The sequence below is a fragment of the Habropoda laboriosa genome, unplaced genomic scaffold (assembly GCF_001263275.1).
Source record: "Habropoda laboriosa isolate 0110345459 unplaced genomic scaffold, ASM126327v1 scaffold1268, whole genome shotgun sequence".
NCBI classification, from domain to species: Eukaryota; Metazoa; Arthropoda; class Insecta; order Hymenoptera; family Apidae; genus Habropoda; species Habropoda laboriosa.
Window position 1 is genome coordinate 46062 of NW_017101338.1, and position 12820 is coordinate 58881.

Sequence of the window (12820 nt, forward strand, 5' to 3'; positions counted from 1 at the left end):
TTCGCGGAAGTACTCCAAAAGTCAACTTATGCAAAGTAACATATACAGGGTAGTCCAATAAGAATTAGCACTTGAATATCTCCGTTGTTTTTGGAGACATGAAAAAGTTTCATTAACAAAAGTTGTTCAGTATAGAGGGGGCTATAATAAGGCAGTAATACTTTTTCTGCAGCTGGAGGAGTTTCAGAGATTTTAAGGTCACTTCCACTTTTTTAAATGAAATTGTATATTTTTTTATGCATCAGTTGATGCAGTTCGACATTTTCTATAAAAAATTATTAACCTATGTACAGTAGTGCACACATAAGCGTCCGCACTTTTGCACACTTAAGTGTCTGTCGCTATCCCCACCAATTCTTGGAAATGGGACATGGGAGTGGAGTTCGAGCGTGCCGAGTGAAACAAAGTAATTCGATATCGACTCCTGAATGTGAACAACTGACACTTGATATATCCATATCCCACTCAGGCACATCTCTCTTTTGTTTAGTTAAATTCGTAGAAGTCACCTCCCCACTTAAGCTTATAGTGTACGCTTATGTGTACACTACTGTATGTCGAAAAATGATTAGTTTAGGAGATATTTTACCTTTAATTTTGTAGAACCCTTTAGATCTTTTGTTTCCCATACTTTTGTGTTTATCAGCTGATAGCAACTCTCAAGACGAATACAGATATCGTTACAAGGTCAGTCAAGGTCATAAGAAGACGATTACATTATAAACTTACTTCTTCTAGATGTTTTGTTCAAAATGTCACTTGACTAAATCAATTGCACATTGAATCATTTCAGAATTTATTGAGGTACATGCTGCAATAATTCTTTGCTTCATGTCCTCTGGTGTTGTTGGTGGCTCTTCATATACCTTGTCCGTCAATGTCCTCCGCAGGAAGAAATCAAGGGGTATTAGATCCGGAGATCAAGCTGGCCATCGTACAGGCCCTCCGCGTCAAACCCAACGGTTTGAAAATTTTGTATCTAATTCATTTCGGGCGAGAATAATGAGTGCTGGGCACCCATCGTGCTGGTACCACATTATAACCCCCTCTATACTGAACAACTTTTGTTAATGAAATTTTTTCATATCTCCAAAAACAACGGAGATATTCAAGTGCTAATTCTTATTGGACAACCCTGTATGGTTTCATTAAAAGTAAAGTGCAGTTGCACTTTGCAAGTGCTTGTTCTTATTTCGACAATTATCCTGTAAGTTAATTCAAAGTGTTAAAAATTTTTAATACATAACTTAAAAATTTAAAAATACTGGATGTTTCATAACCACAGATAGAAAGTTTTTTGTAAATAGCTGCTCTAAATTAAGATAAAAAAAAGTGTTGGACCTCAAAGAGTTACATTTAAATAAGACTACTTATAATGATTCAATAAAGCCATATAACGTTTACGTGAATTTAACAATTAAACACACGCATAAAGTGCAACGTCCTATCGATATGCTTAGAATTTATAATAAGCAGAAATTTCTGGTTATCGTGATTATGTCGCACGAAACCTATTTGTCAAGTATGTCTGTGGTGTCCTGGAAACGGAGGACTAATGCCTAAAATTCCAATAAAATTTCCTCGTTGGGCAACATAGACCAACTGATACATTCCTGGAGATCGAATGGCCGTATCACTGAAGTAAATTCTCTCGCTAATCGCATGGGGTTCAAAGGAAACCGGAGACGATTTACCTAACATAAACAATTATCATACACTCGTCACAATAACCATGTTGTATACAAAATGAAAACAATAAGTTTAAGGAACTGTAAGAAAGTGATATCTCACCTCGGCCTACGTATTCATACACAATATATTCGTCTAAACTAGAAAATTTATTATGAAATAGTCCCACCCAGTCTCCACTAGCAGGCCTAGCATCTCCCAATAACCTATATGCTACTGAATTTTCCTCATCTATAAACCAGGATGATACAGGTTGAAACTCTACACCGTGATCTTCAATATTTGGTCTGACCTGTAAAAGTGATAAATTTTTTGTAATACAAATTTCATTAAATTTATTTGTCATAAATTGTTATCATTTTTTATGGTCTACAAAAAAAATCTTACAATAATATCAAATTCTCCTGTAACTGGTTTATGGTCCGATTGTATGTAATTGGAATGACTTTTATAACTTTTCTGAATAGCGTTCAACTTAACGTCATCATAAACATCTGTATTTACTCTGTACAAAATTCTATCAGTCCATGACGGTCGACGCCTGAGTGACAAATTTTGACTTAGAAAAAAATATCACAAAAACATTATAAACATAACAAATTATAAAACTTACTTGAGATCAAATGCTTGAGAATGAAATTCGTACTTATAAGTTGGAGGGAATGTAATAGAATTTTCATGCAATTCTGCAAAAGCTTCACCTTTTTCCATTACCATCTTCAATTGATCTCTTGTTAACAAGGATTTTAGTTGATCCTTCTTAACTAATATATCAATATCTGTTGCAGTTAAGTCCTCACCATGTAGTCGAAAATTTAAGTCCCCAATCCAAAATACATAACTATACAGAAATTGTTACTATTGTAGATGTACACGGAGATTAAATTAATCAATTAGAAGATACTAACTCATGAAATAATATCTTCGAAGTATCTGGATTATTAAAACTATGATTTGTGAGTATTGTATTATAGTCTGCAATTCTATCAGTCAATAAATGATCATGTGGTGTCAAGTGTGTATTGACAATACACATGTTAATTCCATATATGTTCAATCTTATACTAACTGCACCTTTATTGCCCTGAAAGAAGCACAGATAAAGACAAATTAAAAAGACATTCTGTATAATTAAAATTTTCTCTTACCCACATGCCTCTACATCCTGTCCGTGTATATTGAGCCTCTATTAATCTTAAATGTGTAATATGTTTTCTTAAACAAAAAACATTTAAAACAAGACCCTGTAAACGCTGTGTATGTATCTTTACATAGTCATATTTTTTTAACACTTCTCTGTAAATATTGTATAAAATAAATATTTTATCGAAGTACAAATTAATACAGTAATTAATAGTTTTTACAAATTTAATTATTAGTTTAAATATAGAGTTCAGTTTTCCACTCTAATACTTTGAATTGTTTTATATATATATACCTGAAAGATTTGCTCCATGGATCTTCAAAGAGCATGTTCATTACCATATTTTGTGGTTGAGCATTTACTTCCTGCAATCTAATATAATGTTTAATTTGATTATTTTATATACAATATATAATTCTATGTAAATTATACATACCCAACAAAGTATAAGTCTGGCAAAGTTTTTGATTTATTAGTATTTGTTACATCAAGAAGTTGATGTAAATCTTCTTCAGGATGTTTAGTTGCCACATTCCATGTAACGTTAAATATAAAATGAAAATGTATTGTTATTTTGTAATCAGAATTTTACTTCATAATTTAAGTATAAACTATAAGACATTAAGGTAAAAATTTTATATCTATATTCCAAAGATAAGCAATTAAACTATACCAGTATGTTCTATGAGAAAAAGGAAGAAAAACAAGTTGTATAAATATGAATATGAAAACACTATATTAAAATGTTATAACAAAAATGTAAATCATAACAACAATGGATTTGCTGTTGATACATTCCTATGTAAATTAACAATGTTTATCTAATCAATTTATTTTAGCTATGTTTATAATTTGAAATCACCGAAAGTTCTTATTATCATGTTAAATTATCATGTTTAGAAAAGAAAAAAGAAAAGAAACTCATTTAATTTTCTATTTTAAAGTATTGTCTTTAATATTTAATATAAGCATTACACATATGAGATATTAAATTAAATATCCAACATATGTCATGTCCCTTGCATTTGTTCAATAAATGCATTACTGCCCTTTCTTATGTTTCTCCCCTTTTTCCTATCCTTACATTAACATTTATTATCATACAATTTTTTTATTAATATTCATAGAACATACTGACACATACGCATGTACATTTTTCTTAATTTTAAAATAACTTTAAATAAAAACTGGACATATGGATAAAGATATTTCTACTTACCTAAGATACTTCTCTCTATCAGCCATAGCTAAGATAGAATAATATAAAAGTTTAAAAGGGTTTTAGAAAATTATACTACACTTTGTTGACATCTGGGGTCAAGTTATACTACAGTGACTATGCAGTGTTCTTCAATAGACTTTGGGGTTAAGAAATAATGCAAGAAATGCCAATGGCTGGCTAAATAAATTTTCAGCTGTAAATTTTCATTGAAGTATTGTCAATAGATTTTCTAAGGGGAAGATTCACAGAAATTAAGTTGCTTTTATATTAAAACACATTAAAGCAACTGTATAGTGAATTGACAGCTGAAAAAGCACTCCCCCTTCTCCTAAAATCAACCAAATACATCAAGAAAGCAATCTGTCGTTTACCGTCATTGAGTGTACACATCTACGCAAATATACAACCGTCTATGGACAGTAGTGTAGTAAGTTTAAATAATGCCTTGAACTCCTTTAGAGATTCAATTCAATTTTCTAATTAATCGAATTTTAAAAAAAAGGTATAAAAATAAGAAATTTTCTAAATGTGAAACACTGTCTTTAATATTTACACTTTCCTAACTCTTTTATTTTATAATTTAAAGTGCATTAGCATGACTATCTGCAATTCAATTAACAAATAAAACATTTAACTTATTCAACATAAAAATGAATACAATTTGTATCGAAAATATTCGAACTTCTATGACTTTAATTTATATATTCTTTGCCTTAAATATGTATACGACAAATTAGAAAATTTCTTTAAGTTGTGATATAATTTCTACTAAATAAAAATAAACAAAACTACTTATTTATTGTATTCAATTATTCAAATAATAAAAATAAAACAGAAAAATAGCTAATTTTCAAGTCACAAAAATATTCAAATATTTTACAAAGTAAAACTTCATCCCGTGTTTCGATGAAACTAATTCATGCATGGACAACTGCTGCTCATACGGGTAAAATTTTCGACAGCACGGTGGTGGGAACGCTGTAGTGGTGTACGTTATAGGCCCGTACATTGCGCCTGACTTATTTAGGGTACTCGTGGGGCCAATTATTAAACGTCAAACTATTTTGTTAAAAAGTATTTAACCCTTGTGCACTATTCTGGTCAATTTGACCTGAAATCGAACTTTGGCATTAAATAACTTATTGGCAAAATGCCCGATTTATATGAAATTTTGTTACTTTAATGAATACTATTTGAAGAATATGTCAGGCAAGGAAACTTCAAAAAACAAAAGGATACGATGTAAAACTGAATCATCTATTCAACTTGTAATATCATAAAAGGCAAGCACAGCATTACTACATATGTATGCGATATCCAGATGTCATTAAATAAAATCTGCATTTAACTTATTCATTGAAAATAATATCACAAATGTAATTATCACCATGTAAAACCAAAAATAAGTTAGAAACGACATCGTTGTTCAAAAACAGACAAAAACAGTTTGCTCTGTATACAAAAATCATATAATGTAAAAGATATTCTATTATCGTTTGTAACAGATGTATAAATAAATTTTAGTTTATATTTATTATAATTTAGTTTTAGATTAATACCTTGATTCAGTTTAAGTTTGCTGTGAAATAATTTTTAGCATAAAAGCAAAGCAAGCAAGATCATAATATTAAAGAGTTATTTATTTTTCCTTTATACATATAAGCGTAATACATAAATTTTATGTAATTACTTGTTTTATAATTGTAATAAATCATTTATTATGAATGGAGATCAGATTTACTGAAATATTCGAATATTTTTCCGATGCTGATCCATTTGACTCGAATAGCTCTAGTGTAGCAATTATTTTAACAGTGCACAAGAGTTAATAAAGCGTAATATTTTTTTAATGTATTCTCTTTTTCAATTATTATAAATTTTAATGCATTTCGTTAGTGTTAACCGATTTTACTAACCATTTCAGTTATTTTAATTATGAGTTATTATTCTGAAAATATGATTTAGCGTTGTTGTTTGTTGCATATTAAAGTATTTATAATTTTCATAATAAATACTTCAAATTTCGCCAAAATTACAGATATTCCTTCATTCCTTTAAGCAATACTAACTTCTTATTTTCTGCTGCATGGGATTTCTGAAAGACAACAAAATAGTTGGCGACATAAAAACACCAGTAAACATTTTTTGAGTGTTTGCCTGTTTTTTTATATACTTCACAGCAGAAGGTAATGAGGTTAGGTAATGCAGAGGCAAAAGTGACCTTCCTTCTCACAGACAGTCTGCCGTTTATCCAGTTTATGATAAGTCAATCAATATTGAGAAACAGAGATAATCTCCAAACGTTCCACATTGTAATTGAATTATAGAGTCTTTTCTGTTCATAAATGAAGTAACCCTCCGTAGGCAAACATACTTTTTCACATTCCGTAGGCAAACTTGGTAATTTGTGACCAAGTCTAATTTTTTTTACTGTTTTAAGCTTTCAAAGAGTCTGAAAACATTCTGGAATTCTCATCAAAGTCTCTATCACATTATACAATTGTTCGTTAAGTCAAATGTTCAAAATTTTTTTCAATAGAAATAAAAATTCGTTTCGAAGAAATACGGGAGTAAACACTTGGGTCGTCAAAGACACAGATTACCTACGGAGGGTTTTAAGGCTACGAAGTTGCAAAAAGCATATTAAAAATGTAACATATACACCACAAAAGCAAACGGTGTCCGCAACATGTTAATTTTCGTTTTAAAAGAACAAATTGTTGATGACCTTAAATTTTTTCTTAGTTCATAGTTTTTAGTTTTTCTAGGTAATAGTTTCTTCTTTACCTATTAGCTAACAAGCATTGAGACGAATTCAACGACCACAATATAATACATTTCATTATATACATATAAAATTTATACATATATAAAAACATTAAACGTGATCTTGAACATTTATATAAAAAAAGGACATAGAGAAAATTTAAAGTCACTATCTTGAAGATCCTTTGAAACCTTATCCTCTATGACCAAACAAATTTAGAGCGGTCTACTAATAATGAAAATAATTGAGGTTAGGTGAACCACCCTGTATATGTAAGTAGTTATTATGTCAGCTGTTCGCTATGTATTTTTATATTATTATTATAATACATATTTTTATAAATGTTTAAATACAGTTCTATTATATTCTATATATCTGACAATGAGTTTTTTAGTTCAATAGTATTCAGCTTTTACAAGTAAAACGTATTAACGTAATTTGTAACATGTTTCCTAGATACGCTTGATTTTAATATACTTTTCTGTGTAACTAAAATATGGATTCTATTGCACCCCATTTATAGGTGGTCTTGCTACTTCCATGCGACGCATAGATTGCCTCACCGTGGAATTCCCCTACGAGGTGGGGAGGATTGCCAGCGCGCAGGCTTGCATTACCTGTGCCTGCTATAGAGTACGTTTGACTGGCGAGCCTTCATATTTTACTAATATTTAGTTGAATTCCTCTTATTTTTTATTGCACGCTTTAAACGTATTATCATTTTAAAAGTCATTCTTTTTCAAGTATGCGATATTAATACACTACTATTTTGTTAAAAGGTGTCTTTTTTTATTTATGAAGATTTTACGAATTCTCCAGTTTAATTCCTCTCATCGATAAGATTTAGGCACACAAATTGTGGCGGTGGTTTGAGAACTCTTGCGGTATTATCTAGAAAAAATTATTACATAATAAGTGTCTTATGCTTTGAACTATTGCTTCAGTAAAATTTGAATCTTTCCAAATACTCATGATAGTAGCACTTTCCATTAAACTGTTCAGAATGTTTTCAAAGGATACCAATTCATTTACTTCCTGGAGACAATTTATTTACACATTATTACTACACAAAATATTATCACAAAGTATTATCACAAAATAATACCGCTCCACCATTTAATTTATTTCAAATATAACTTTTTGTAAATACTAGTCCCCTATTCCCATTTACCTCATTTATGTAGTACTTCTTTCTAAATATTTGTCCACCCTAACTTTCTTCTCGAGGAATTGTTGTGCAACTCTGTTGCTAGTATTGTAACACTATCTCCATGGATTTTTCTTAATTTTCGATAAATTTGTACGGGATTTGTACGCAGATTGAAAAGTGTATCCCCACTTTACAATTCAGATAGTTTATGCAGATATTAAATTTTCAACATTCTCTCACATTTATTACAGAGCTCAAGTGTTGCGTTTATAAACCTCGCCTTTGTTACTTTCTTCAAATCAGAAATTAATTGAATATAACAAATGAGTGTTAGAATATTTTTGTATCTTGAAAATTAACCACTACCTTGCTTTTGACTTTTTATTTAAATGCCCGTATGCAATAAACAAGTTCTTTCAATTTTATTTATCGGAAACTACAGCTTGTCGCAGCATAACAAGATTCTTCTCTTCATTGTACGGTCAAATATTTTCTTGACAGATCACATATCGATAAATTTAACTACATCAAGGGGGGAATTATTGAAAATGTAAGTAACACTGTAATATAAAACGCTGGTACCTGGAGTTCTCCAAAATTTTCTTCAGAACTTTAGTTTGTTTGCCTTCGGATGGTTATTAAAAGTATCGGACTAATTAAACTGAATCGTTCACTATACTGCGCAGTCTGCAAATTAACAAGTATACCACAATAAACTAATCAGTGCGGCAATCAGTTATTGATAAGAATAAGGTTGAGCTGTGCATGAAACCCAGTGTACAAACATTTCTCGTTGTTATCGTTTAACTTACAACTCCTGGAGCGACGTTTAATATGAGAAGCTGAAACAACTGTTAACATAAAAGAATTAAGAAATAATAATAATAGTAATAAAAAGCAATACATTGTTATACATGGATGACATTAAACTATACGCGACCTCAAATGAAATCACTCCTCAAGATCACAGAAGCAATAACCAAAGACATCTGCATGGAATTCGGTATACAAAGATGTAAAATGTTGTATATAGAAAAAGGAACATGTAAAGCGATGACAGAAACAGAAACACTTAACAATGAAGTAACAGATAACACGACACAGACAGAAACATATAAATATCTTGGCTTCAAACAAAACACAAAACTAGACCACAAGGCAATCGGGACAGTACTTACGAAACAATATGTAACACGACTGAAACAAGTGTAATACTAACTTCCAAACGAAACAGTATCAATCCTAGCATACTCGTTTGGCATAATAAAATGGATCGACACAAATCTAGACGAACTAAACAGAGTTACAACGACAACCATGATCAAATACAAGAACTATCATCCTAAAAATATGTACAGAGAGACTTTACCTTTCAAGAGAAATAGGAAAAAGAGGAATAATAGACATTAAAACACTCCGCAACACTGCACAATAGTTTCACTCAATAGCAACAGTTCCACACACAACGCAATCAATAAAGCAGACAATAACTATACACCCCTTAACCTTCACTCAAACATACAAACGGAGCACTACACCTAGAACATAGTGCTCATCAATACATGGCCTGCAAAGCAGTATACGGGAAACACGCAGTCTGTATCACAATAGCGTGGACACGATAATTGCGAGACTTGATGTCTAACGAGAGGGAGATTGCGTTAATATAAACATACGCAACCTTCCTCGATACACGTTGACCTAAAATCTCTCAGTATCGTTTTTATCACTGAGAAATGCAGACGTTTTCGAGATGAGTGCCGCGTACGCTAAACGTTTTCAAGCGGTCTTCTTGTGTCGTCACCCGAAAGGACCAAAAATGAGCGTTAGAGATGCGGCAAAATATCTGCGTAAATCTCGCGAATTCGTCAATAAGTGGGTACAACGATATAAAGAAACTAAGTGTGTCGATGACCACCCTGATCGAGGTTCAAAGCGGGCTGCTGCAAGAAGAGAAGATAAAGTGATCTTCCGGCTTTTTTCAAAGAATCCAACATTTTTCTTGCGTAAAGGGCAAGCTTCCGTGGCAACAAAGGGCATAAATATTGGTATTTTAATATTGAAACGTCGCTTGGAAGAAAATAACGTTGCATGGCGTATGCAGAACCTAACCAAAATCGCTGCTTTCAAGAAAGAACGTCGAAAATTTGCTGGCGTGGGCACACGAAAGTGTTGATCGCGATTGGGGCGATGGTCTGCAAAAACAGTACCCGGGAAACATAGTAAAAGATCTCTGTCTCAAAGAAAAAACAAGGTCTCATCTATCCAGAAACAGAAGGAATCGCAATAGCCATCCAAGACCAAGTAACAAACGCAAGAAACTACAGAAAATGCATCATGAGAGATAACGCATTAACAATAGACAAATAGAGAAAATACATCATCTACACAGAAATAATAGACCATATTACATCAAGACGTAAACTGTCAGCAGCAGATTACACCGACAGACACGACAATGTAGAAAGCATGATACACATTGCACTCATTCACAAATACAAACACGCAAACACCATACAACTCTACTACAAATATCAGGTCATCCCATAAGTAATGTCGTTTTAGAAGCCTAGGTTCGATACAAAAATAATAGCATTTACACTTACTGTTAATCGATAATATATGTTGACTATTGTTTGCGAGGATCATTTGCCATTTTTCAGGCAACTTCTTAGTATTCTTTTCAGAACAATTCCTATCTTTTGGATTTAAAAAATGTGATCTAATGTTAACCCCTTAACATATAACAACGTGTCAGACTCGTGGCAGGTGAAGATGTGACAAAAATCGTTATATTAGTAAGAAAAATTCTTAGACTTAGGATTACGAAGTGTAATTAATTTGTGACAGACTAGTTTTTGTTACCTGATACAGTACTAAAATACAAAATGGCTGACGCTTAGATGCATAGTCAGAAAAGAAATCATAGGTTAAGGGGTTAACTTTAAACGATGTGCATTTTTGAAGTTTCTGCCATTTAAAAAGTTTTCTAATTAACGAAATAGATCAGATTCAACTTAATTCCCAGTTCAATTCCTTAATTTCTTCTAGTTTTCTTTCTCAAATCTCATCATTCAGCAACATGATATGGATCAATGGAAAAGAACTGTCACGCTCCACATTTTCAAACACGCTACACGAATTTACCAAATGTACTTCCACAGATTGTAAATTATATCTAGGGAAAATAAATAAAAAAACAGTTTTCTATTTAACAGGTACGAATATCAAACCAAGATAAGAAGCGACATTACTTATGGGATGAGCTAATACATATACACCGCGATAAGTCATAGAAAATACAAGGCAGAAGATATACTGAGACAATCTCACATTAACAGATAAAACAATCGCAGCTAATATACTAGACATTACACTAATTGACAAAATAAATAAAGCAACATACCTCATAGACATAGTCGTACCAAGCGACCAACGTGCCCAAATATACGGAGGAAATGGAAAAATTTACACCACTGGCATAGGAAATTAAAAGAATATGGAAACAAAACAAACTGACAATAATACCGCTTATATTAGTCACAGATATCACTCCACAAACATTCACACTAAACTTACAGCTACTAGAGCTACCAACACACATCCACGCACGCATACTAAACACAACAATAATAGTGAGACAATTTTTGCAATAATTACACAAATATGAACTTGGCATATCCTATTCATATTAGCTAAAACCAGAATACGGTGCTTGCGAGATAATGTTAGTCGAGTTTCTGGCCAAAAAGGCGCGAGCGAACATCGAAAATGAGCCGTTTATAAGCCACAGTGGTTAACTCCATTTTTTAAATAAATTTCCTTAATAATCAGGCTTAACACCACTAAATGACAAAAATTTTTGAGACCGTCGAATAATAAATAATTTATGCCAAAAGTCAATGTGATTAATTCCACACTCTAAAGTAAATCGTTGCAATGATGTAATTCACACGCTGATAAGAATTTAGCTAACAATAAGTAATTTTGTAATGCAACGGTCTAAAAAATATTAATATTTATATTTCATGTATATAATTTCATCAATTTTCTCTGCTTTTCGTTTTGTGAAGTTAACCGATTTGGCGAATGTTGCTCGAGTTGCTCTCCCATAAATCCGGTCGTCTTTCACGAATCGAATCGTGCAGACGCCTCATAACACCCAAGTAGTACTGTTTATTGACTCTTTGACCAATCTAATCGGTAGGAATTCTTTCTGTACCACAATCGATGAACGAGTTTGCCCTGGAATTTTGGATAGAGTACGACGTAAAATATACTCTTAGTCATATTTTCAAATGACACATTTTCGTTCGAAAATTACAGTTTTTCTAAAAAATCACGTCACTCTTTAAATATACATAATAGGAAACAGAATTATGCATATTAAATGAAATCAATTTTTTTACCTTCAATTTAGAAATCATTAATTCCTAAAACAAACGTTGTTCAACTATTATCAGCGCACGTGTTAATTATGGCTGTTCATGTGAGTATTTCTGAAATCCTAAAAATTAAAGTTACTATAAAAGAGAAAGAAAGCGTGTAAAAAATGTATTATACATTTATTATAATTCCTTGCAAAATTCGTCTTCAGTTGCTACAGTTTGATTTCTTATCAGAAAACAGTTGAGTGTAACCTCTACAATGAGAAGTTGATAAAAAAAAAAAAGAAAGAAGAGAAATAAGATCTCGAACGCAGTTTGTACGTGATATTATTTACAGCAATAAGGGAAACGTACAAAAAGTAAAGTCTGTTGTTATGTGATTATCTAATCTACGAATGCAGACAAATAGTTCTTTTATCGAACGCACAGACTTTCGCTCGAAAGTGTTTCCAAAGAATTA

At 31.7% G+C, this 12820-nt stretch overlaps 1 protein-coding gene across 1 annotated transcript; it reads right to left on the bottom strand.

Annotated features, from left to right (window-relative positions):
• Positions 1 to 1518: 1518 nt before the first annotated feature.
• On the bottom strand, positions 1519 to 8692 carry LOC108578104 (inositol polyphosphate 5-phosphatase K-like). Its single transcript, XM_017941363.1, has 10 exons — positions 8555 to 8692; positions 4052 to 4080; positions 3270 to 3385; positions 3128 to 3205; positions 2838 to 2985; positions 2598 to 2773; positions 2303 to 2530; positions 2077 to 2230; positions 1792 to 1981; positions 1519 to 1694 (listed from the first exon to the last, which is right to left on the bottom strand). Exons 2-10 carry the CDS (start codon positions 4076 to 4078, stop codon positions 1519 to 1521), a joined length of 1293 nt encoding a protein of 430 aa, XP_017796852.1. The 5' UTR covers positions 4079 to 4080; positions 8555 to 8692.
• Positions 8693 to 12820: the final 4128 nt, after the last annotated feature.